Source organism: Mobula birostris, chromosome 32, assembly GCF_030028105.1.
Source record: "Mobula birostris isolate sMobBir1 chromosome 32, sMobBir1.hap1, whole genome shotgun sequence".
NCBI classification, from domain to species: domain Eukaryota; kingdom Metazoa; phylum Chordata; class Chondrichthyes; order Myliobatiformes; family Myliobatidae; genus Mobula; species Mobula birostris.
This window is the reverse complement of record NC_092401.1, coordinates 9,261,593-9,288,973: the sequence shown is the minus strand read 5'-3', so window position 1 is coordinate 9,288,973 and position 27,381 is coordinate 9,261,593. Positions and strand designations below refer to the sequence as shown.

The 27,381-nt window shown below is 41.6% G+C and overlaps 1 protein-coding gene across 1 annotated transcript in view; it reads right to left on the bottom strand.

The window, feature by feature from the left end:
• LOC140191062 (heme-binding protein 2-like) overlaps positions 1 to 26,382 on the bottom strand; it is a 117,404-nt gene extending 91,022 nt beyond the window's left edge. Inside the window, exons 1-2 of the mRNA XM_072248137.1 lie at positions 26,123 to 26,382; positions 21,132 to 21,224 (exon numbers count right to left, since the gene is read on the bottom strand). Of these exons, the coding sequence (XP_072104238.1) occupies positions 21,132 to 21,224; positions 26,123 to 26,382 (353 nt within the window). The remainder of the gene's footprint in view (positions 1 to 21,131; positions 21,225 to 26,122) is intronic.
• Between the last annotated feature and the right edge of the window lie 999 nt (positions 26,383 to 27,381).

Sequence of the window (27,381 nt, the reverse complement as noted above, 5' to 3'; positions counted from 1 at the left end):
ATTTCTTTTGACTTTAAGTTATTCTTCCAGCATCAACAGAAAAAACATAATCTGGTCATTATAGCAATATGCTTTGTGAAAATCCGCTAGGCAAATTGGCTTCTGTTTTCACAATATTAAAGAATTGACTTCAAATGTAGTTCATTGCTTTTGAAATACCTTGGTACGTCTGAGGTCTTGAGGCACCCCAAGGTTCAGAGGTCAATTAGAAACGCAAGAGATTCTGCAAAAGCTAGAAATCTAGAGTAACACATGGAAAATGCTGGCAGAATTCAGCAGGTCAGGCAGCATCTATGGTAAATTATAAGCAGTTGATTTTTTGGGCAACCTAATACTTATCCCTGAAAGTGGAAGAAGTGCTACACCTGCCCTTTCACCTCCTCCCTCACTTCCATTCAGAGCCTCAAGCAGTCCTTTTTGGTGAGGCAACACTTCACTTGCAAATCTGATGTTAATTCTTTAAAATTTCCATGAGGCTTAAGATGAACTCAGTTCAAAATTCATGGGTGAAGATGTACTGCTGCCACGTACAACAAATTTCATTACATATGCCGGTGATATTAAACCTGATTCTGATTCTGATATGTATGAGGAAGGTGTATTCCTAAACCTAACCCTAGTACATCAAACATTCTACCTGCTGTTATTATTTCTTCCAAATACTGTATTGTCAAACTGAACTCTTCATTTTATTTATTAGTGCCTCTTTTGTACAGATTGAGTTTGTTTACATATATTACAGGGTTTGGTCACTAAAAGCTTGAACCCAACCATTTGAATAATCCCTGAGGAGTGAAGTTGTTGGCAGTGTTCCAAACATTTTGTCTTTGCACTAATCTCATAATTGTTGATGTGTTCTTTTAATACCCGTAATAGATTTTTTTACGTTTCGTGTTATCCTCTTTTCAAAACTCTCTGCATTGAGGCATATTTTGTACTATTTCAGTAAGTCCACCGGGAAGGTTGAGTGGATCCTTCTTTAAGCAGTGCTATCTTCACTAGATTACATTGAGGTGTGGCCATTTGACTCCTTCAAGTAAAATGGATGGATTGAGCAAGCAGTGTTTCTTGTTGCCGTCAAAGATTCAAATTCCAGTCCACCCTAAAGCCATTCTTTTTTTTTATTTTCATGCTGTACTGGTTCTGTTTACACAGCTGCAAAGCAGAATTTTTTTTGATCTTCTGTTGTTGTTTTCCATGATATCCCTGTCCTCTCTCAACTTCAGGCAAGCCACTTTTCCAGTGTAGCATTCATCTTTAAAGGTGTATTGAGGTTTCAACTAGGCTTGCAGAATCATTTATCTTCATAGTGTGCAGCCTCTGTTTCGCTCTATAGAGAATAGTTTATCCCTGGTTTCTAGTAATATAAACTCTCTGTCCTATTTAGTTAAAGGCAGTTACTCTGTTCATCATGCATCTTTCTGTCTGCTTCTTAAATGCTTAAGTCAAGACTCATTGCTCTATCTCCTGTTTCAGTCAGTCTTTCCTGAATCTATTGCTTTTGGCTTACTCCTCCAAGTTCAAAAACCAGCTTGCCATCAGCTAACATGATTTGCTGAACAGCCACATTTTCTTCTACTGGTTTCTTGGCATCGTGGGGAATAGCCCTGGCACTTCCCCTGGGTTCCTCAACAACAGGGAAAGAAACCTTATAAATAGTTGATACACATGCAGCTAGAATAAAGATGTTACATTTAATCAAAAATGATGTCTATTTATATTGAAAGTGTTATATAAAAATTCTCAAAAAGTTTGCTTTTAAGAGCATTTTAAAACATTTGCTCCCATTTTGTGCTTTCTGTTGTATTATAACTTTGTAGTACTTACAGTATGATCTGAAGTTCAAGCTTTCAGTGAGGTCTTTTGAGCACTAGGCTATCAAAGCTTTCATCCCCTGGCTGAAAATGTAACCTTGCCAACCAGATAATTTAATATACTTGCAGTTCAGAGTGTTTCATTTGGGGCATCTCTTTCTTACAACTGGGATGCCACAACCAGAGAAGCAGGTCTTTGAATTAACTCTCTTGACATCTTCATGTCATTAAGTTGCTGCTTTTCATTTTGCAACTGTTTGGCTGACTAGATGATTTCTAAACGTGCAATTGTGGCAATTTTCAATCTACTCTGGCATTTGCTGCCTGTGTCCAGTTTGATGAGAGGAGCAAAGTTCCATTCCTACAAATGGGAGGCAAAATGTTGGATAACACAGGAAGTCAAATCCAAGGTCTCGCATTTCATTTCCAGTCTACATGCGTGGAACTAGAATTAGAATCTGAGAAGAAGGATTATGGAGTATTTTGAGTGCAGCTGTAAGCTTCTTTGCCCATCTATAGTCATAGTCATACTTTATTGATCCTGGGGGAAATTGGTTTTTGTTACAGTTGCACCATAAATAATAAATAGTAATAGAACCATAAATAGTTAAATAGTAATATGTAAATTATGCCAGTAAATTATGAAATAAGTCCAGGACTAGCCTATCGGCTCAGGGTGTCTGGCCCTCCAAGGGAGGAGTTGTAAAGTTTGATAGCCACAGGCAGGAATGGCTTCCTATGACGCTCTGTGCTGCATCTCGGAGGAATGAGTCTCTGGCTGAATGTACTCCTGTGCACACCCAGTACATTATGTAGTGGATGGGAGACATTGACCAAGATGGCATGCAACTTAGACAGCATCCTCTTTTCAGACACCACCATGAGAGAGTCCAGTTCCATCCCTACAACATCATTGGCCTTACGAATGAGTTTGTTGATTCTGTTGGTGTCTGCTACCCTCAGCCTGCTGCCCCAGCACACAACAGCAAACGTGATAGCACTGGCCACCACAGACTTGTAGAACATCCTCAGCATCGTCCGGCAGATGTTAAAGGACAGTCTTCTCAGGAAATAGAGATGGCTCTGGCCCTTCTTGTAGACAGCTTCAGTGTTCTTTGACCAGTCCAGTTTATTGTCAATTCGTATCCCCAGGTATTTGTAATCCTCCACCATGTCCACACTGACCCCCTGGATGGAAACATCTGCTCCTGATGTTTCTGTGCTACGTGAACCTTTTCTTCATACTTCTTCATCTTAGTATTCATTGTGTTTATCTTTCTTTCCTTTAAATCATAATACTATCCACCACAATTCCAAATCTCTCGGTGAAGAGGTTTCTCCAGAATTCTCTATGGGATTTGCTAATAACTAAATATACCAGAGTTCTTGCTTTTCTATTGTATCTCATGAGACCTGGTAGGATGTACAAGTAAGGTGGTAGATAAAAGCAGATTTGGACTCAGGTGCAATACCCTTTTATCAAATAGCCTGTTGTCAGCCAATAGTTGTACTGCACATCTGAAATTTGAGATAGCTGTGACAATGAGCCTTCTTAAGGACATTCAGAAGACATCATGTTTTATTCATATCATCTGATTTGTGTTCTTTTTATTTGGATTCTTGACGGATTTCTCTGCTGCTTCTTAACATTTGAGCTCCTGGAAATAAGTTTGTTTTTGCAAGAATTAGTGAGGAAAGTGACAATATTTAAAGGATTGTGATGAAGGTGTTAACATTTTGAGCTTTTCCAATCCTGTTTTGAAAGATATTAAGCAACACACACAAAATGTTGGGAAACTCTTCATGGTGGGCAGCATCTGCAGAAAAGAGTAAGCAGTTGACATTTTGGGCCAAGACCCTTCTTCTGTCCTGAAGAAAGATCTTGGCCAGAGATGCTGACTATTTTTTCTTTTCAGTAGATGCTGCCTGGCCTGCTGTAAGTTCCTCCAGCACTCTGTGTGTGTTGCTTTGGACTTCCTGCATTTGCAGATTTTCTTGTGTTTTTGAAAGATATTAGTCTCTATTTGCCATACAAGTCAAGAGGAGAGAAGAGTAAAAGAAATGAAATTGCAGTTCTATGGCCCTCCTTGTAAACCAGGAAACAATGGATCATTTTTCACCAGGCCACTTGGCGATTTATTGCTCAGATTTTATCTAAGAAAGATATTTGTATTGAGGCGGTGGTAACTTAATACAATTTCTAAAGAACAGACACTCCCATTCAGGCAAAGAAAAAATATTTAAATTAATTTGATTAATGTGTGAGAGTAAAACAAGAGACTGGCACTTGGCCTTGTGTTTATTGGATGTCAGTTTTTGTGCTACCTTTGGAGCACATGTTTTACTGTTTTGACTCCTAATTAAAACTCTTACCCACATATGATCATTTCAAGCACGTAACTTTGCTTCGGTATCAAATGGCAGCCAACAATAATTAATCTTTATCACTTAATATCTGCAGAATATTTCATATCTCTAACCAAGTAAGTGGAAAACGTCTTCCAATGCAATATCCATTAATTGTACAGTAAATACTATACGAAGATTATCAACAGCTGGTCAAGAAAGATTTCTAGATCTATTTGCCCTGCAAGGTCCTTCAAATGGATTTATTCTCAGACCATAAGAAATAGGAGCAGAATTAGGCCATTTAGCACATCGAGTCTGCTTTGCCATTCCATCATGGCAGATTTATTATCCCTCTTAACCCCATTCTCCTACTTTCTACCCTTAACCTTTGATGCCTTTACTAATCAAAAACCTGTCAACCTCCACTTTAAATATAGCCAATGATTTGAGCTGTCTGTGCATCTCTCTGGCTAAAGTAATTCCTCTTCATCTCTGTTATAAAGAGACATCCTTCTGTACTGAGGCTGTGCCCTCTGGTCCTAGATTCCCCCATTATAGAATATATCCTCTCCATATCTATCTAGGCTTTTCAATATTCAATAGCTTTCCATGGGATCACCCCTCTCCCCATTCTTCTAATCTCCGAGTACAGGCCCAGAGCCATCAAATGCTTCTCATACGTTAACCATTTCATTCTAGGATCATTCTCATGAACCTCCTCTGGATTGTCTCCAATGCTAGCCCATCCTTTCTTAGAAAAGGGGCCCAAATCTAAGTGTACTCTGATGAATCCTTCATAAAGCTTCAACATTACATCTTTGCTTTTATATTCTTGTCCTCTCGAAATGAATGCTAACATTGCATTTGCCTTCCTTACCACTGACTCAGCCTGCAAGTTAGCCTTTAGGGAATCCAGCATGAAGATGCTCAAGTAACTTTTCACCTCTGATTTCTAGTTTGTTTTTCTTAGATTATGAGAACACTCAGTCCTCTTTTATTGTCATTTAGAAATGCATACCTGCATTAAGAAATGATACAATGTTTCTCTGGAGTGATATCACAGAAAACAGGACAAACCAAAGACTAACACTGACAGAACCACGTAATTATAACATATAGTTACAGCAGTGCAAAGCAATACCATAACTTGATGAAGAACAAACCATGGGCACGGTGAAAAAAAGTCTCAAAGTCCCCAAGTCGATCGACTCCCGAGTCCCCGATAGCAGGCGGCAAAAGGGAGAACCTCCCTGCCATAAACCTCCAGGCACTGTCAACTTGCCGATGCCTTGGAAGCAGCTGACCACAGCCGACACTGAGTCCGTCCGTCCGAAAACTTCGAGTTTCCAACCAGCCCCTCCGATACAGCCTCCTGAGTGCCATCCTCTGCCGAGCGCCTTCGACCTAGCCCCAGCCACTGAAACAAGCAAAGCCGAGGATTTGGGGCCTTCTGCTCCGGAGATTCCGGTTACCACACAGTAGCAGCGGCAGCGAAGCGGGCATTTCAGAAGTTTTCCAGATGTTCCTCCATACTCTCGCGTTCATCTCCATTAAATCAGAATTGTGCACGGTCCCCTACTTGACAGATTACAGATATCATTCACCGGAGAGGCCGCGCGCACTGCCGTCGCGCCACCATCTTCTCCTCCTAGTTTTCTGCACATTTAGAAAATAGTCTATGCCTTTGTTCCTTCCACCAAGCTGCATGACTCTACGCTATATTCAATTTGCCTCTTTTTTGCCCATTCTCCTAATTTGTCCAAGTCCTTCTATAGACTGTCTGATTCTTCAACACTGCATGCCCTTCCACCTATCTTTGTATTGTCCACAAAGGTGGCCACAAAGCCATAAATTCTGTCATCCAAATCATTGACATATACCTTGAAAAGAAGCAGTTCCAACACTGACCCCTGCAGAGCATCATTAGTCATTGGTAGCCAACTTGAAAAGGCCGCTTTTATTTCCAATCTTTGCCTCCTGCCAGTCAGTTAAACTTTATCTACGCCTTGTGGTGCATCGGGCAGCAACCTTGCTGTTCCTTTAGCATTTTGTCTGTTTTTTATGAGGCCAAGTTGCTAGCTCGATGCTCAACCCAGCACAAATGGAAAGCGTGCAAGGAGCTGGCTGAATTCGGACCCGGGACCACTCATCTTGAAGCTCATTGCGGATGCCACTACATCACCAGCCAACTAAGCTAAACTATTATCTATCCTGTAATATCATGGGCTGTGATCTTGTTCGCAGCTTAATATGTGGCACCTTGTCAAAGGCCTTCTGAAAATCCAAGTGAACAACATCATCTGACTCTCCTTTTACTATCCTGTCTGTTATTTCCTCAAAGAATTCCAACAGATTAGTCAAGCAAGATTTCCCCTGATACTGACTTTGTTGAGGAGGTCAAGGTAGCCAAGGTAAGACCATTCTTGATGCTTCGAGACTCAAAAGAACCTGTCATCAAGAACACCCAGCTGGATGTGAGATCAGGCAGGAAGTGGTCAGCCCATGTAGCAGTTGATGAGGCAGAGTCTAGATTGAAGCACAAGGAGACAGTTGGGGCTATCCAGCTAGGCCACCAGGGACTTGGATGGACAACCCACAAGTGGTGGTCATCTTCTACAGGTGAGGAGTGCCGTGAGCTTGTAACACAAGAAATACGAGAGGTAGAAGAGGAGAAGAGGTTAGCTAAAATAGCTGGCCTGGCCAGACAAGGGGCTTGTCCTGCTGGGAAAGTGTTGAACAACGACATCTATCTTGGAATGTTCTGTGGCAGATGGAACCGCTCCACATTTCTTTTCTATGCAGAGCAGCGTACCATCTGCTCTCAACACCTGCCAACCTCAGCACCTGGTATGAAGATAAGACAGACAGGTGTGCTGCTTGTGGCGAGAAGGGAACACTTCAACAAATTTTGAGTGCATGCAGAGTCAATCTTTCCAGCGGCATGTACACTTGGAGACATAACAACGTTCTCAAAGTTGTAACAGAAGCGGTTGAGCAGAGAGTACTGCAGCACAACTTATCTCATGCCCCATGCTGCACAGAACATCGCATATCATTTGTGAAAGAAGGCTCCAAGTCAAGGGTGTACAGCACAGGCTCACGATCAAGCATACTTTCCTCAGCCAATGATTGGTGTGTCAAGGCTGACTTGGATGGGAAAGGCAGTTTCCCGGAGCAAATAACTTTCACCACATTGCGTCCAGATATAATCGTATGGTCTGACACCAGTAGAGAAGTGATTATTGGTGAACTCACAGTCCCCTGGGAAGACAACATCGATGAAGCCCATGAGCGCAAGTTAACCAAGTATGCAGAATTGAGATTGGAGTGCACAGACAGAGGGTGGAAGGTCTCACGCTATCCATTCGAAGTAGGCTGCCGTGGCTTTATTGTATTCACTTTCTAGAAGTGGCTGCGTGACCTTGGCTTCACTAGACGAGAGATCAAGTCAACCAGCAGGGCTGTAGCTGAGGCAGCAGAGAAAGGATCAGCATGGGTGTGGACCAAGTATGTCCAGAGGGGCAGATAGTCAGACAGTGTATCCATCTTTTGCAAACCCTTCACTAGTTGCATAGACACCTGAAGAGTAGACTATCTGTTGGATGGAAGTGACCAACAACTCTGATAGAGGCAGATGCCAAGTTTTTAAGCTCACCAATGGGAGGTGGTGCTTTAGCACTGCTGGCCCACCACTTCGAGGGATGCTTGATCATAAGCGGCCGACTCTCCTGAAGACAGGTGGCAGATCAACTGATGACCCCACTGGTGATAGCACAGGACAGTTAACATCTTAGTCCAAGTGTATTTTCAATTCTGTCCTAATATATCACATGCCTCCAAGTAACCCTCATCCTTCATAATGGACTCCAACATTTTCCTATCCATTTATGTTCGGCTGATTGGCCTATATTTCCTTAATTTTGCTTCCCTCCTTTAAATAGTGAAGTGACATTTGTAATTTTTTTGGTACTCCAAAACCATTACAGAATCTAATGATTTGTGAAGGGTCATTACTCGTGCCTCCACAATCTCTTCAGGTACCTCTCTCAGAACCATGAGGTGTAGTCCATCTAGTCCAGGAGATTTATTTACCTTTGTACCTTTCAGCTCCCCAAGCACCTTTTCCTTAGTAATAGTAACTACACTCACTTATGCTCTGACACTTGAATTTCTGGCCTACTTCTGGTGTCTTCCACAGTGAAGACTGACACAAGATACTTATTGAGTTCATCTGCCATTTCTTTGTCCCTTTTTACTACCTCTCCGGTGTAATTTTCCAGCTTTCTGATATCCACTCTTGCCTCTGTTTTACTCTTTATATATCTGAAAAAACTTTTGGTATCCTTTTTGATATTATTGGCTAGCTTACATTCATATTTCATCTTTCCTTTCCTTATTGTTTTTGTAGTTGCCTTCTGCTGGTTCTTAAAAGCTTCTCAATCCTCTTAATTTCCCATGGATTTTTGCTATATCATATTATTAGAAACATAGAAAACATACAACACAATACAGGCCCTTCGGCCCTCAAAGCTATGCCGAACATGTCCCTACCATAGAACTACCTAGGCTTTACCCATAGCCCTCTATTTTTCTAAGCTCCATGTAGCCATCCAGGAGTCTCTTAAAAGACCCTATCGTTTCCGCCTCCACCACCAGTGCCATCAGCCCATTCCACGCACTCACCACTCTCTGTGTAAAAAAACTTACCCCTGACATCTCCTCTGTACCTACTTCCAAGCACCTTAAAACTATGCCCTTTCGCGCTAGCCATTTCAGCCCTGGGAAAAAGCCTCTGACCATTCACACGATCAATACCTCTCATTACCTTGTACACCTCTCATCCTCCGTCGTTCCTAGAAGAAAAGGCCGCGTTCACTCAACCTTTTCTCATAAGGCATGCTCCCCAATCCAGGCAACATCCTTGTAGATCTCCTCTGCACCCTTTCTATGGTTTCCACGTCCTTCCTACAGTGAGGCGACCAGAACTGAGCACAGTACTCCAACTGGGGTCTGACCAGGGTCCTATATAGCTGCAACATCACCTCTCTGCTCTTAAACTCAATCCCACAATTGATGAAGGCCAATGCATCGTATGCCTTCTTAACCACAGAGTCAACCTGTGTAGCAGCTTTGAGTGTCCTATGGATTCGGACCCCAAGTTCCCTCTGATCCTCCACACTGCCAAGAGTCTTACCATTAATGCTATATCCTGCCATCATATTTGACCTACCAAAATGAACCACCTCATACTTATCTGGGTTGAACTCCATCTGCCACTTCTCAGCCCTGTTTTGCATCCTATCAATGTCCCGTTGTAACCTCTGACAGCCCTCCACACTATCCACAACACCTCCAACCTTTGTGTCATCAGCAAATTTACTAACCCATACCTCCACTTCCTCATCCAGGTCATTTATAAAAATCACACAAAGTAAGGGTCCCAGAACAGATCCCTGAGGCAGACTACTGGTCACCGGCCTCCATGCAGAATGTGACCTGTCCAGAACCACCCTTTGGTGGGCACGCCAGTTCTGGATTCACAAAGCAATGTCCCCTTGGATCCCTTGCCTCCTTACTTTCTGAATAAGCCTTGCATGGGGTACCTTATCAAATGCCTTGCTGAAATCCATATACACTACATCTATGGCTCTACCTTCATCAATGTGTTTAGTCACATCCTCAAAAAATTCAACCAGGCTTTCCCTTTCCTTTCCAGTCTTGATGAAGAGTCTCAGTCCGAAATGTCAACAGTTTACTCTTTTCCATAGATGCTGCCTGGCCTGCTGGCCTTCCAGCATTTTGTATGTGTTGCTTTGGAAATCCAGAGCAACACACACAAAATGCTGGAGGAATTCGGCAGATCAGGAAGCATCTGTGGAGAGGAATAAACAGTCGACATATTGGACTGAAACACCAACATCCCTCAGCTCTATTCTGGACTATCAGCCTGTATTTTTTGTGCAATAGTCTCTGGAGTTGGGCTTGATCCCATAGCCTCCTTGACTGAGAAGCAAATGTATTGCATACTGAGCCAATATGGAACTGGGAATTCTCCAGGCTCTAGAAGGCCCCAGGAGTCCCCCTTTCTTCTGTTGTCTATATTGCTATCCTGTTACATGTTGGTCGCAGTTCGATGAAGAAAAGGAAATCAAGCATATGATTGTAGGAAGTAAGATAGCAGGTGAACCCAAAGAGGTTTGTCAGTATAGCTTTAAATTAATGGAGTGTTTTTTTTAATAACTAAGGACCAAAAGAGGAAAGTGATGTTTGTTTGTTAAATTAGTCAAAGAATTTATTCTTATTAATCAGCAAAAAGCAGTTACTTACAGTGACTAATAGTTATTTCAAATTTCCATCAATGCTTCCAATCTAGTGATGCTACAATGGTACACAATAATTTCACTCACACAGCACAGCACTGACGTAAACTGTATACGATGGTTTATAATGTCTTTATTTCTCGTTACGCACATCTGTTATTGGGACAATATAGATAGGGGTCAATTATTCAATTTGCTTGATTTGTGATTTTATCTGCCAATGTAATTTTCTCTAACCCATTTACATTATGTACACACAACTGAATTTTGATGACTGAGCCTATCTGCTAAAAGAGTGACTGAACGTGGTGTATGATGTGGAGATAAATTAAATGAATATGTCTGCAGCCTCAAATACAATATTAATTGTGTCCTTTGGTCTGGAAATACAATAGGATCTGATTTATGTAATTATATCCTGACATTTGATCATTTCTTGACTATTGATTCCACATTTAGCAAAATCTGGGAATTACTATCAAAGATGCAAGGAATACAAGGTTTTGTACTGCTATCATCTTTTTTCCATAGATGCCTTCTTTCCACTAATTAAGCATGCTTAAAAAAAAGCCTTTACTCTCTAAGTACATAATTGGATAAGGGGCCATTTGTTAAAAGTAATTGGAGACATGGTCCTAAATCATTCAAGATTGGAACAATTTGGATGAGAAGAATTGCTAATTTCTTCTGAGGAAATGTGATGCCTGTGGGTTTTCTGATCTTCAGAGAGCATAAACTACATTACGTAGAAGACAAGTAGCTTAAAAATTAACATCAACCTGGTGGTCTATGTACTGTAATTTTGATTACCTCCAGTATTTCTTCAGACTTTCTTTTATTAACCTTGTACTATTTTTGCCTTTCCAGGAGCCTGCATGGCTGTGGCAAGTAGGAAGTCAAGCATATTGAATGGTGGGGTTTTAGCCAAAATAAGAGCAACACACACAAAATGCTGGAGGAACTCAGCAGGCCAGGCAGCATCTATGGAAAAGAATAAACAGTCGATGTTTCAGGCCAAAACCCTTCATCAGGAGTGGAAAAGAAGAGGAGAGGTTAGATTAAGAAGGTGGGGAGAGGGGAGGAAGAAATACAAGGTGATAGGTGATCCAGGAGAGAGGGAGGGGATGAAGTAAAGAGCTGAGAAATCGATTGGTGAAACAGATAAAGGGCTGGAGAAGGGGGGATGTGATAGGAGAGGACAGAAAACCATGGAAGAAAGGGAAGAGGAGGAGCACCAAAGGGAGGTGAAGGGTAGGTAAAGAGATAAGATGAGAGAGGGAAGTAAGAATGGGGAATGGTGAAAGCAGGGGGCAATTACTGGAAGTTCGAGAAATCAATGTTCATGCCATCAATTTGGGGGCCACCCAGACGGAATATAAGATGTTGCTCCTCCAACCTGATTGTGGCCTCATCACGGCAGTACAGGAGGCCATGGACTGACATGTCGGAAGGAGAATGGGAAGTGGAATTGAAATGGGTGGCAACAGAAGATTCTGCTTTTTGTGGCAGACGGAGCGAAGGTACTCAATGAAGTGATCTCCCAATCTACATCGGGTCTCACTGATATACAGGAGGCCAAACGGGACCACCAGATGCAGTAGATGACCACAACAGACTTGCAGGTGAAGTGTCGCCTCACCTGGAAGGACTGTTTAGGACTCTGATTGGTAGTGAGGGAGGAGGTATAGGGGGCAGGTATGGTACTTGTTCTGCTTGCAAGGGTAAGTACCAGGAGGGGGATCAGTGGAAGGGATGAGTGGACAAGGGAGTTGTGTAGGAAGCAATCCCTGCAGAAAGTGGAAAGTTGAGGTGTGGAGGGAAAGGTGTGCTTGGGGCGGAATACCATTGGAGATGGCAGAAGTTACAGAGAATTATGTGCTGGATGTGGACGCATGTAGGGTGGTAGGTGCGGACAAGAGGAACCCTATACCTGGTGGGGTGGTTTCCGGCATCTGCAGGGTCTCTCGTGACTTCCTGAGGTGCTGTATTTTGGATAAAATGTTAAACCCAGACACCTTTTTTCCTCTCAATGGAAAAGGAAAATCACCTTGAGCATACTGATCAATATTTACCTTTTCAGCAAACCAGATTAAAATTATGACTAATGATAAAATCATTGTCACCTAACTAGATCTAATTTCACTAGTACTGTTTGTTTTTTTATTGTCAGGGTAATATATTCTGTAACAACATAGGTTAAGTAATATGATAAATGAAAATAATTAAGTATTATCTAATAGAGGTTGTAACATGATTAGAGAACGGCAATATGTTGAGGACGAGTGCACATTTTAATAAAGATCATTATAGAGCGGGGTACCCATCCTGGGCTCCACAGACTCCTTACCTAATGGTATTAGTCCATAGCATAAACAAGTCTGGGAATTACTGTTATAGAGGCAATAGAGAGAAAGGAGCTTAGCTAGAAAAATCAAGAAACAACATAAGGTTACAGAGGGCTAAAAACTCAAAGAAACACCGCTAAGATTTTTATAGTTGTAAACATTGCATGTTCCTCTAATTTTCCTCTTTGATTTTATATCATTACCTCCCTTTGGGGACCTATGGATAGCACTCACCAATGTCTTCTTCCCCTTGGTGTTACTTAGCTCCACAGATACTTAGCATACAGATTCCATGTTATGATTTTCTTTTAGTCATCAGCATATTGATTTCTTTGTGTACTAACATCACCCCTCTTCCTTTTCCTTTTTGCCTGTGTATTGAACACCTCTGTATTTTCATTTCTCATGCTTACTTACACTTGAGTCATGTTTCCGTAATAACATTATCACAACCATTTATTTCTATATTCTGCTAATATATTTACCTTATTACTAATGCTCTGTGCATGAGCAGACAAGGTCATTTATATTATTCTTTTTAACATTATTAGCCCTCATTTTTTTCTTTTGGTACTATGGCATTTTTTTTGCCGGTAGCCCTTGTTTCCTCCACTTTCTACTTTCACCTTTTATTGAACTAAATCTTTCTATCACTCTTATCTCCTACTCAAGAGCCACTCCCTAGGTTAAGTCTAGGTTAATGATTTGGATGAGGGAACTAAATATACCATATCCATTTTGCAGATGACACAAAGTTTAGGAGAATTTGAGCTGTTTGGTGGATGTACAGAGTCTCCAATGGGCTTTAGACAAATTGGATATTGTATTACATAGATAAGTGTCAGGTCATCCACTGTAATTCTATAAACCGAGCAGATTATTATTTGAATGGTCATGGACTGGGAAAGAAGGAGGTACCATGAGACCTGGCTACCTGAATCTTGATTTTTGAGAAGTATGCAGTTAGGAAGGCAAATAGCATGTCAGCCTCCAATGCAAGAGGACTTGAATAAAGGACAAAGGATATCCTTCTACAGTTCTGAGAAATCATTAGAAGTTTTCTGCCTGTATTGCTCTCTTTATTCATGGAAAGATATTGGGATGGAAGGAGTGCGGTTAAGGTTTACTTCAAAATGAGGGCAGGACTTACTTATGTGGAGTATTGGGTCAATTGCACCTATACTCACTGGAATTTAGAAGAATGAGAGGGAATCTCAGAGAAATCAGTAAAATTCTAACAGGAATAGACATAATGCATGGAGGATGTTCCCAGTGGTGGGAAAACAAGACTAGGGTGTTAGCCTCAGGATAAAGCGGATGCAATTTGGAGCCAAGATCGGGAAAAAATTATTCACTCAAATGGTGGTGAAATTTTCATCTTGTGCAGATCAAGTTACTATATATATTCAAAAAAGGATACGTGTTTCTTAATGTAAAAGCGAAAGAGGGGTGTGGGGATAAAGTGGGATAAGGTAGATGAAATGGATGAAATAGAACAGTTGATCAACCATGATCATATTGAATAGTGCATTAGGGCTGAAAGGTTAAATATTCTACTGCTGCTCCTATTTTCTAAGTTTCAATTCCAGTTGCTTCCTAAGGGCTTGAAACAAGTGGCAAAGAATAGTGGTCATTATTTTTCAAATATTATAGATTCAATAATAATTCGCATTGACGAGAGGGTGATAAATGTAAACCCAATCTAAAAAAGGAGGGAGAACTACAGTGAAGAACTTCAGATCAGAGCTAAATGGCAGTGGTAAGGATAATGCTATAAAGAAGTCAAACAGGGCACCAATGAACGTGCTGTACTTGGACTTTTCAAAAGGCGTTTAGAAGATGCACAGGAGGTTAATAAACAAAAGAAACTGGGCTCATATAATGATGTTAGTTGAATATTAGTTAATAGACGGAAAATAGAGCATTGGTACAAACAAATCATTACAGGTTGGAAGGCTGTGACTAGCAAATTGTTGCTGGAACCTCAGTTCATCACATTGTATATCAACAATTTGGACAAGAGAATCAAGCATAATATATTCAAGTTTGCTGATTAAAGTAATTTGGGATGTGAAAAGGATGCAGAGAGGTCCCATTGCAATATTGGTGTTTAGGTGAATGAGTGAGGATATGGCAGGATCTCCCCTGCCCATTCATGACCCATATTTCTTAAAGCTTCTTTGTTCTATTGCTGTCTGCAATGTGTCAGCATTAGTCACTGGCACCATATTCCTACTTCTTTGACTCCAATCCTGGATAAGGAAATAATTTCATACTTGCTGTCTGTGTGCTCCTCCTCTTCTCGGTTTTCAGCCACACCACAATATATTTCTCACACAGTCTAGGAACGGATACAATTGCCTCATTGTTTACTGTTGTCTTTCCCTCAGGCAGCCAATTTCACAATTGAGGATTACTTAATAGACATCCAGTTCATCTACTGTATGAGTGTCAATAGCTCAAAGTGACATGCTTTCTTCTTCTTCATAATTGTGCATTTCCCCCCATTTTGTTACAGCCAGAAATGAAATCAGTTTCAACTGCATTTCTTTCATTTAGGTATTGCTCTGTGAGCTGCAAACTAAAGCTCACTCTACCTAACCCTGACAAAATACCTCATGTATAACTATGCTTCACTGCTGTCCCTTGAGATATATTTGCTTCCTTTCTGTCTTCAAAATACCAACTGGGTGATGAATAGCAGAGAAATGACTGTATTTTACTATGAGGTCATTCCCTCTCAAGCTGGATTGTGTAAATGCCTAAAATAGAAAACTGCATTTTGTTTCTGAGCATGTAGATTCCAGAATGAGGTTCTTTGGCCGACATGATTGATCAGCTGAGCCAATGACTGAACAGGTGTTTGTTTGAATCGATGGTGAATGTTTTAATGCCAGGATATGAACTTTCTTCTGGTTGCGTCCTATCTGTCAGCATTCTAGGGAATAACAATAATACTACCCTTCAAACAAAAAATAGGTGACTTGGAGCACTTATTCTGGACTATGCTTGTTTCCAGATATTTTACTATGTTGGGAAAGGGCTAGCGAGGGTGAAGTGGTGTGTATGGGGAGAAGATTCTACCCACCCATATTTTGTGGTGTAATTACCTATGAGTGCCTGTTGAAATTTGGTTCAGGAACATTGAAAGTGAGTTACATTAGTTGAGAATATGTAATTGTTCAATACAATGGGCAAACATATCATTTGTTTACATAATGCACCTCTGCTTGTTACACTGGACAACAAATTATTTCAAGAGTATTGCTTCCTCAGAGTTTTTCTTTTAGTTTCTGATAGACCACTTGAAGCTCAACAAAAATATAATTTCAGACTACTTGTATCATGTAGGAATTTGGAGAAACAATAAATTAACTTTTATCGAATACAATACATTTTATTGCATAATGGTGTGATGCTTTGCAGTAGTTCAACTGAGCTAAAAATGTTTTGTTGGTGATTTTCATTTGTACTCTGTGTATGAGGCTTCTTGCTTAAGTGTCCAACAATAATCAGCCAGCACTGATGGATTCCAGTTGCCCTGATACTGTTTCTCCATGACTGCACTGTCCTGGTGAAACCTTTCACCATGCTCATCACTGACTGTGCCAAGATTTGCAGGGAAGAAGTCTTGGTGGGAATGCAGGAGTTGAAGCTTTAGTGATATGTTGCACTTTATGGTTTTGTATGCCTGAAGCACGTTGTCAATCATCTGCATGTAGTTTGGTGCTTGGTAGTTTCCAGGAAATCTTCAACAACATCCTTGTAATTTTCATGCAGTTTTCTCCGGTCCCACTAGAAGTTTTTTGAATTGCCCGTCATTAATGACCTGTTTGATTTGTGGACCAACAAAAATGCCTAAAACATTGAGTGTGGGTCTTCAGGCTCCTGTACCTCCTGTCTGATGGTAGTGATGAGAAGAGGTCATGTCCCAGATGGCGAAAGTCCTTAATGTTGGACGTTACGTTCTTGAAGCATTGCCTCTTGAGGATGTCCTTGATGATGGGGAGGGTTGTGCCTGTATAGAGCTGGCTGAGTCCTACAACCCTTTGAAGCTTCTTTAGATTTGTGGCTTGGAGCCTTAATACTGAATGGAGATGCAACCAGTCAGAATCCCCTTCATGATATATCTGTAAAAATTTGCAAGAATCTTAGCTGACATACCAAATTTCCTCAAACTCCAAATGAAATATAGTCGATGGTGTGCCTTCTTCATGAATGCATCCATGTGTTGGGCCTAAGATAAATCATCTGAAATGTTAACACCCAGGAAGTTGAAGCTGCACACTCTTTCACCATCTGACCCCTCAATGAAGCTTAGTATGTGTTCTCTCAACTTCCCCATCCTGAGATTCACAGTCAATTCCTTGGTCGTATGATGTCGAGTGCAAGTGTAAGGTCACTCAGTGAGCAATCTGTCTTACTCCTGTATGCCTCCTTGTTGCCATCTGACATTCTGCCAGCAACAGTAGTCTCATTAGTGAATCATAGGTAATATTTGACCTGGTAATATAACATGCAGCATTGAACATAACTCAGTGGGTCAGCCTCTATTCCTGGTTTGTGTTAAGTTCATGATTTCGCTGATTTCCCTGGGAAAATGAAGGGGAAATCAATTGGGGTTCCTGTTCCTAATTGTTGTTTAGAATTTCCTGTTGGGATTTTATAAAGTATTGGGAGGGTCAGAGACAATTTCCATAGACTCTGGATTCATAGACTAAAGAATGGCCTTTGAAGTACTGGATAGTCCTACTCCCTTCAGAAAGCCTGAAAAGGAGTCTGCTCCAAATCTTTCAGAAAGAAAGAGAACATTGAAACAAAAAAAAACAAAAATTAGAACAAGGCAAGAGAAAAAAAGAACATCCAGAATGGAATGGGTTAATACCTGTGTCATGAACATATTGTTCTGCCAGTTTCTTTCTGGGCTGAACAGGTGTTGTAGCTTTAATCCACATTGGAAGAAATCTTCTTCCCTGCTGGTCAGACTGCGGTAAAGCAGGCCCCATACTCAACCTGACAGATTGTTCATATCTAAAGGGCAGTGTCATGGGCAGTTATTGATGTAACAATTCCCTGAAGTGGCATTATTGGAATCTGGTTCCACTTGTAAACACACTGCCCAAATTATTGAGAAGATGGAGATGAGTTAGAGTACAGAACTCAAGGAACTGAAATGCATTTGCAGACTTCACCTGGACTGCGGGGATGGGTATAGGAGCTCACATTGAGGTGGGTTCTCTTATGAGTCATGTGAAGGGAGATGAAGTAGACTGGATCTTCAATCTCCTAAATTTGAACAAAAATACTTTGATTGAAATTTGCAAAATTTTTACAGGGCTGTCAGGGTAGGTGTACCCACTGGCTGGAGTGTCTGAAACCAGGAGTCACTGTCTCAAAATAAGGGCTTGGTTTTTAAAGACAGAAATAAGAAGAAATCTCTTCAAGAAAAGGAGAGTGAATCTTTGGAACTCTCTGGGCAAGAGGCCCTGTGGAGGCTCATTCACCAAGTATATTGAAAGTAAAAGATGGATAGATTTTTAGATAATAGGATAGTCAAGGAGTATGGAGTTAATCCATGAAAGTGGTATTGAGCAATGTTCTTACTGCATGACAAAGTAGACCATCTCTTTTTTCTATGTACCAAGTTTTTGCAATAACAAGACCATCTTCCTTTACTGAGATTGACCCGAATTGAGTGTAAAATAAACAGGGTGGGAGATAGTATAAAAAAAAAGTAGGAACATTTGCAAAGAACAAATTAAATGGGAACAGAGAAGGGAGATAAAAGGAACAGGAAGGGACAAATTAATGGATAATGAAATATAAAGAGGAGAAGAAAGAAGTGAATCATCAAGGTAAATTGCTTTGGTGCCAATGGACATTTATTGAAATATTTAGTTATTCTTGGTTCTTAATCACTGTATTTTCAGTTCAGACAATAGACAATAGATGCAGGAGTAGGCCATTCGGCCCTTTGAGCCAGCACTGCCATTCACTGTAATCATGGCTGATCATCCACAATCAGTACCCCATTCCTGCCTTCTCCCCATATCCCTTGACTCCGCTATCATTAAGAGCTCTATCTAACTCCTTCTTGAAAGCATCCAGAGAATTGGCCTCCACTGCCTTCTGAGGCAGAGCATTCCACAGATTGTTTCTTAGACAAAGGAGTAAAGACAGGAAATGTCTGTTTAGTCATTTTATTTCAGATTAGCTTTAGATTCCTGGTGAAGTGGAGGGATTTCCATATCAGTCATATCCCTTGAGTATATACTGCTGCATTCATACCAATCAAATATTGTGTTCACTATTCTCACTGTCATCACATCACAGTGTTGACAATTATTGGACAGTGTTCCAAGTATGGACAGTTAGGGTTGGTGGGAGAGAGGAACCTCAACCATCTTGATCTCCAGCAGATGGCCAAGCGGGATGATGTATGGGGTGGATAACTAGCAGCAGTAGCTTTCACCCACAGCAGCAAAGGCCAGTAAAGTAGCCTCACCTGAACAAGGTGCAGCCATACAGCTTTTTGCCATCACTCAATTCCCCTGGTCCAGCATTCAGTGGATGATCACATTACTTTACAAACTTTTGTTGGAAGAAATTTATATGAGTAGAACATCTCTATCTTTGAAATACTTTTTCTGCTCAAGGCATCACGTTTTGTCACTTTTCTTTCCGTAATTATTTTCCCTGAACATTGTTCATATTGCTTTATCAATTGTTTACCATTTCTAAATATTGTAGCAAGTTTTAGAAGAAGGCAATGCTGTAATGAAATTTAACGAAAGTAACCCACTTTGCTTGCGTACCTTAAGGACTTCAAAATCAATGCAAAGCTCAAAGATTATACCCAGTCTTACACATTAGATAAAATAGATGGATGATCTGCTTTAGAACTCTACCTGACGGATGGTCAAGTGATGTGAATGTTATCTTGTAGCAATGTTAACAACTCTCTTGATTCCTGTCAGGCTCTACCAACCATACAGTCAGATGGAGGGGAGACCAATTCTGCTCCATGCAATTCATAGAACATTCTTTGCTCTCTCCATACTTTTCTTTCTGCAGTTGCTATGGTTACATGACTTGAGGCAGTGTAAAAATTGTCTTGTTTGTTTTTCCTTTTGAATCAGTGAACATTTCTGGCGCGGTGTACGGGTCCACAAAGGCAGCCAACATTAGAGAGCAACAATTCATCTGTCCCCACCATTCATGTCCTGAATAATAATGAGAGATCTGTTTACTGGTGCCTATTCTGAATGAATCCATTCTCCATTTACACCACAGTCCTGCAGAGAATATTTACATTGATTGATCACAATGAAAGATAATAAATTCAAATAATAATTTGCACCTAAGCAACATCCAGCTCTCTCAGCTTATCTCTGCTGTGATGAATTCTATTCAAAACCAAATGCAGGTTCACAAACGATTCTGATGTTTACTTACTTGCCATGGCAGTAGATCTGTTTATTGGCTGGAAGTGTAATCTCATCCCATGGGCTTGTTCAAATTGGAAGGAGCAGGTGCAGGGTGTGGAGCATTTCAGCAGATGATGGTGAGAGGTGAGGAAAACATTTCAAATATTGTGAATCTTTAAACTGTAACATGCTATTGTGCTCACCATTCTGCCTGCCTACAGAAAGTGCATCTTCAAAACTCCTTGGATGCGTCGTCAATTTATTTTAAATTATGTGAGACAGATAAACAGGCGGCCAGAAACACAGGCTAAGTAACTGATCTGTGGCAAGATGATCCAACTCAGCTTATGGGTGGTGGCACTATCAAAATTGAACTCAGTGAGGAGAGGAAATATGATAGCATGTCTGCTTCTAAGGTATACTTGTAGACTTCGCTGAGAATGTTTCCCACTTCTCCCCAGCTCACCCTCAGCTCGCACCTCTCACTTCCTACCTCACCAAAACAGGCAGGTAAATACACAATGGAATTCTATGCCAACTTTTTTTATTGTTATTCATCTCCTTAAAATCTGCTTCTGTCCTTATCTCCACTGAAACCTGAGACCATTCATGTTCTGTCACCGCTGCTTTTCCCCTTTCTATTTGCATATGAAACCAAATCACCCCCCCCCCATAAAATCTGCACTCATCTTATCTGTGACACTGTCATTGTCATTCTTTGTCCCTGTTCCTACCAAGCTGCTGACCAACCAGCATCCTTTCCTGCTACCCTGTACAAGGTGACATTATAAATGGTTTCTTCTGCTAAGATGCCAACTCCTTGCTTTCAAAATCATTGCCTTCTCCTCAAAAGAAAATTACTCTCTGTGCCCCTACCTTGTCCGTGTTGTCTGGAATATGCTGTTACTTCTCAAATCTGTGCTCAGCTTAGCCTTAACAGATAGTTTGAAGTGATTTTTATCCAAGCAGCTGTAATACAATTTATGGCTTGACACATTGTTACTCCACATTATCAGAATCAGGCTTAATGTCATCAGCATATGTTGTGATTTTTGTTTTGCTAAGCATAATAAAAACTGTGAATTACAGTAAGAAGTTGGACTGCACCCAATCAGTGAATGGGAGCATGAGAAAAGAGCTACGTTTTCACTTAGGTTCGCACTCAAGATTAGAAAGACAGTGCTTCATGACAGCTTTCAGAGTTAGATTGCACCCGATCATGAGAAAGGATGAATAAAAATAAGGCAGGGACAAGCAGAGTGGCTATTGTGTGAGTGGGCTAGTGTTGGAGAGGCTTTGGCTCAATAGGCATCGGCAAGATCAGGCTTAGGCAAGGTAAGCATCTGGTAAATTTCTTTTTCTTCCTTATTCTTCATTCCTCATCTGTTAGGGCACAGTTAGTGCAATGAGAATGGCTCTAGGGGTAGAGTTTTGTTCTGTGTGTGAGATGTGGGAATTCTGGGAGACCTCCAGACTCCCGGATTACCACATCTGCACCAGCTGCACTGAGCTACAACTCCTCAGAGAAGGTGTTAAGAACCTGGAGCTGCAGCTCAGTCACCTTCAGCTTATACAGGAGACTGAAGGGAAATGGGCAACCAGTGCAGAGTACCCTGTGGCTATTCCCCTCAATAGTAAGTATCACTTTGGACACAGTTGAAGGGGACTGCCTGTCGGGGGAGGGGAGCCACAGTGATCGAGTCTCCAGCACCGAGTCTGGTGCTATACCTCAGAAAAGAAGAGAGGTGAATAGGACTGCAGTGGTGATAAGAGATTTCATAGTCAGAGGAATAGAGACACCTGGATGGTGTGTTGCCTCCCAGGTTCCAGAGTCAGGGAAGTCTCAGATCAGGCCCACAGCATTCTAAAGGGGGAGGGTAAGTAGCCAGAAGTTTCAGTACATATTGTCACCAATGACATAGGTAGCATGGTGAAAAGGTTATGAAGAGAGATTTTAGTAAGGTAGAAGGCTCAAAAGCAGGACCTCCAGGGTAGTAATCTCTGAATTGCTGCCTGTACCATATGCCACTGAGAGTAAGAATAGGATGATTTGGCAGATGAATGCATAGCTGAGGTGCTGGTGCATGGGGCAGGGTTGCAGATTTCTGGATCATTGCGATCTCTTCTGGGTGAGCTATGACCTGTACAAAAGGGGCAAGTTGCACCTGAACCCAAGGGGAACCAATATCCTTGTGGGCAGCTTTGCTAGAGCTGTTCGAGAAGGTTTAAACTAAATTGACGGGGGATGGGAACCAGAGTGATAGGGTTGAGGAAGGGGTAGTTGGTTTACAAACAGAGACAGTGGCTAGTGAGACTGTGAATAAGGAGAGGCTGATGATAAGGCAAAATTGCAGTCAACGGGATAATTTGCAATGTAAAAGGGAGACAATCAAAAAGTATGATGAATGCAGTACTGAAGGTGTTATATTTGAATGCACGCAGTATACAAAATAAGGTTGATGGTCTTGTAGCACAGTTACAGATTGCTTTGACATTGTGGGCATCACTGAATCGTGGCTGAAAGAAGATTATAGCTGGGAGCTTAATGCCCAGGAATATACATTGTATCAAAAATTCAGGCAGGTAAGCAGAGGGGATGGAGTAGCTCTGTTGATAAAAAATGACATCTTAGAAAGAGGTGACATTGGATCGGAAGGTGTAGAATTGTGGGTTGAGCTAAGAAACTGCAAGGGTAAAAAGACTCTGATGGGAGTTATACTTAGACCTCCAAACAGTAGCAAAGATGTGCTTTACTGGAGATAGAAAGTGCATGTCAAAAAAGGCAATGTTACGATAATCATGGGGGATTTCAATATGGAGGTACATTGGGAAAATTATGTTGGTGCTGGATCCCAAGAGGGGAATGTGTAGAATGCCTACGAACTGACTTTTTAGAGCAGCTCATGGTAAAGCCCATTAGGGATCAGCTATTCTCTATTGGATGTGTGCAACAAACCTGGAATTGATTAGAGAGCTTAAGGTAAAGGAACCCTTAGGAGACAGTGATCATAATATGATATATTCATCCTGCAATTTGAGAAGGAAAAGCCAAGGTCAGATGTATCAGTGTTACAGTGGAGTAAAGGGAATTAGAGGCACGAGTAAGGAGCTGGACAAAATTGTTTGGATGGCAACACTAGCAGGGATGACAGTGGAGTAGCAATGGCTGGAGTTTCTGGGAGCAATTCAGAAGATGCTGGATAGACACATCCCGAAGAAGAAGTACTACAAAGACAGGATGACACAACCATGGCTGACATGAGAAATCAAAGTCAGCATAAAGGCTAAAGAAAGAGCAAAAATTGATGGGAATTTAGAGGATTGGGAAACTTCCAGAAACCAACCAGGCAACTGAAGTCATAACGAAGAAAAAGATGGAATACAAAGATAAGCTAGCCAATAATATTAAAGAGGATATTAAAAGTGTCTTCAGATATATGAAGTGTAAAAGAGAGATGAGAGTAGATACCATACCACTGGACATCATACTGAAGAGATAGTAATGGGGGACAAAGAAATGGCAGACAAGCTGAATAATATTTTGCATCAGTGTTCACTGTGAAAGACACTAGCAGTATGGTGGAAGTTCAAGAGTCAGGGAGCAGAAGTGAGTGAAGTTGCCATTACTAGGGGGAAGGTGTCTGAGAAACTGGAAGGTATGAGGATAGATAAGTCGCCTGGATCAGATGGTCTACACGCCAAAGTTCTAAAGGAGGTAACTAAAGAGAGTGGAGGCATTAGAAATGATCTTTCAAGGATCAGTGAATTCTGGTATGGTTCTGGACTGAAAAATTGCAACATCACTCCACTCTTCAAGAAGGGAGAGCGACAGAAGAAAGGAAACTATAGGCCAGTTCATGTTACCTCAGTGGTTGTGAAGATGTTGAGGTCGATTGCTAAGGTTGTGGTTTCAGGGTACTTGGAGTCATATGTTATGATCAAAGCCAGCATGGTTTCCTTAAAGTAAAATCTTGTCTGACAAATCTGTTGGAATTCTGTGAAGAAATAACAAGCAGAATAAACAAAGGAGAATTGGTTGATGTTGTGTACTTGGAATTTCAGAAAGCCTTTCAGGTGCTATGTGAGGCTGCTTAACAAGTTAAGAGCTCATGGTATTAAAAGAAAGATACTAGCATGGATAAAGCATTGGTTGATTGGCAGATGGCAAAGGGTGAGAATAAAGGGAGCCTTTTCTGGTTGACTGCCTGTGACCAGTGATGTTCCTCAGGAGTCTGTGATGGGACCACTTCTTTTTGCATTATATGTCATTGATTTAGATGAAGGAATTGATGGCTTTGTGGCCAACTTTGCGGATGATAGGAATATGTGGAGGGACAGTAGTGTTGAGGAAGGAGAGAAGCTACCAGAGGACTTAAACAGATTAAAAGAATGGGCAAAGAAGTGGCAAATTGAATACAGTGTTGGGAAGTAAATGGTCATGCACTTTGGTAAAAGAAATAAAAGCATAGACTGCTTTCTAAATGGAGAGAAAATTTTTAAAAATCTGAGGTGCAAAGGGACTTGGGAGTCCTCATACCGTTTTCCCTAAAGGTTAATTTGCAGGTTGAGCCAGTGATGAGGAAGTCAAGAGCAATGTTAGAATTCATTTTGAGAGTAATAGAATATAAAAGTAATGTTAAGGCTCTATAAGGCTCCGATGCGGCCTCATTTGGAGTTTTTTGAGCACTTTTGCAAATGCTGATATTGGAGAAGTTAAAAGAAGGTTCACAAACACGGTTCCAGGATTGAAAGTCTGAGAGTCTTTGATAGCTCTGGAATTCAGAAGAATGAGGGAGGGCCTCATTAAAACCTCTGCGAATGTTGAAAGGCTTCAATAGAATAGGTTTGGAGAGGATGTTTTCTATGGTGGGGGAGTCTAAGACCAGAGGACACAGCCTCAGAACAGAGGGATGCCCATTTAGAGTAGAGAAGAGGAGGAATGTCTTTAGCAAGAGAATAGTGAATTTGTGGAATTCATTGCTACAGGCAGCTGTGGAGGCCAAGTCATTGGGGTATGTGTAAGGCAGAGGTTGATTTGTGATTAGTCAGGCATTAAGGGTTGCAGGGAGGAGGCAGGAGATTGGGGCTGGGAGGGAAATAGATCAACCATGATGTGCGGAGCAGTCTTGACGTACCAAATGGCCTAATTCTACTCCTATATCTTACATCTTATTGTCTAAATATATAAAAGTTAAATAAGTAATGCAAAAAAGTAGTAAGGTAGTGTTCATGGGTTCAATGTCCATTCAGAAATCTGATGGCGGGGGGAAGAAGCAGTTCATGAATCGTTGAGTATGTGCTTGCAAGCTCCTTTACCTCCTCCCTGATGGTAGCAATGAGAAGAGGGCATGGCTTGGGTGATGAGGGTCCTTCATGATGGCTCTGTAATGAAAGTCCTTGAAAAGGAAGGTTTGAACCCAAATGCTGGAGTATCAGAAGCAAGGGTCAAACCACGGTATCAATTCGGATTGAGAACTGAGCACAAAACAATCACTAGTCGGACTTACAATTGAGCACCGAACCTCAGTTCAGGTGCTCTTTCAATACACAACTCTTGGCACCCACAACATGATTTCCAATTACGGGACTGTTCTAACGCCTTAAAGGGGCTGCGCCAGGTTTCCATAGTCCAGAGACTTTGAGTGTCAAAATCCCAGAAGCTTGCATGGTGGGGAGCATTTCATAACAATACCCGATCCCTGATGGGCCTGGCTGCTTGGAGAGGCAATGATGGTAGTCGTGGATGAGAGCAGGATTCAAGATTTCTCTTTCAGGTACCCAGCTCCTCTCCTCAAAGCTGCAGGTGTAAGCCATCAGCTTTTATTTTCCTCAGGACTTTGAAGGGTCTAATGAATTTGGGCACCAACTTTCTAGATTCCATCCGGAGAGGCAAATCATGAGTTGACAGCCAGACCTGTTGACCAGGCTGTAAAGTGGGTCCCTTTCTTCTCTCTTGGTTCACCTTGGTCTCTGCTTTCTGGGTTGAAGCCAGCAAAATCCCTCTTGCCCTAATCCATTTTTGGTTGCAGTGTTGGATGAGGTTTTCAGCCACAGGGACCTCAACCTCAGCCTCCTGTTCCAGAAAGAGAACTGGAGGATATCCAAACTGGCACTTGATTGGCGACATCCCATGTGCCAAATGCTGTAATGAGTTATGGGTGACCTCTGCCCACATTAAATGGTCACACACTCATCAGATCTTTGTGAGACCAGGCATCTTAAGGTACGTTCTAAATCTTGGTCCGTTCCACCTGGCCATTGGACTGTGGGTGAAACCCAGAGGAAAGGATTTCTGTTGCCCCATCAGCTTACAGAATGCCCTGCAGAAATGTGATGCGAATTGTGGACCACGATCCGAGACAATAACCACTGGAAATCCATGGATCCTGAAGACCTGCTCCAAGGCAATTTCGGCCATCCCTGCCGCAGATGGTAGCTTCTCCCAGGCAATGAACTTGAAGGCTTTCAAAAACCGGTCAACAATTACCATGATGACCGTCTTCCCCTTGGATGTTGAAAACCCCATGACAAAGTCTATGGAGACATGTACCAGTGGTCTTTCTGGAACACGTAGTGTGTGGAGGAATTCTTGAGGTAATGTGCAGGCTTTTTGTTCCTGGCACACACCTCGCATGTCTGCATGTACTGCCAAACTTCCTTCGTCATTCAGAGCCACCAATAATTCCTCGATAAGCTCGAGCATCCTGGCAATCCCTGGGTGAGTCGTCATTCTCGATGAATATCCCCATTGGAGTACCTGGGACTAGAGAGAACTTGGGACAAACAACTGACCCAGCGGACTCTTCCCAGGAATCTCCCCTTGTGCTAGGGCCTTGCGAACAAGAGCCTTGCTTCCCCAATGAATAGGTGCTATCACCCTAGCTTGGGACAAAATCGTGGTAGGCTGCTCTTCTTCTGGTTCATCACACTGATGGAACAAGGCATCTGGCTTCTGGATCTTTGACCAGGTCAGGATGAAGTCAAAGTGGTTAAAGAACAAAGACCACCTGGTCTGTCTGGAATTTAGCCTGTCGGCTTCCTGAATATAAGCCAGGTCCTTCTGGTCAGTCCAAATGATAGAAGGGTTCTTGGTCCCCTCTAGCCAGTAACACAATTCTTCCAAAGC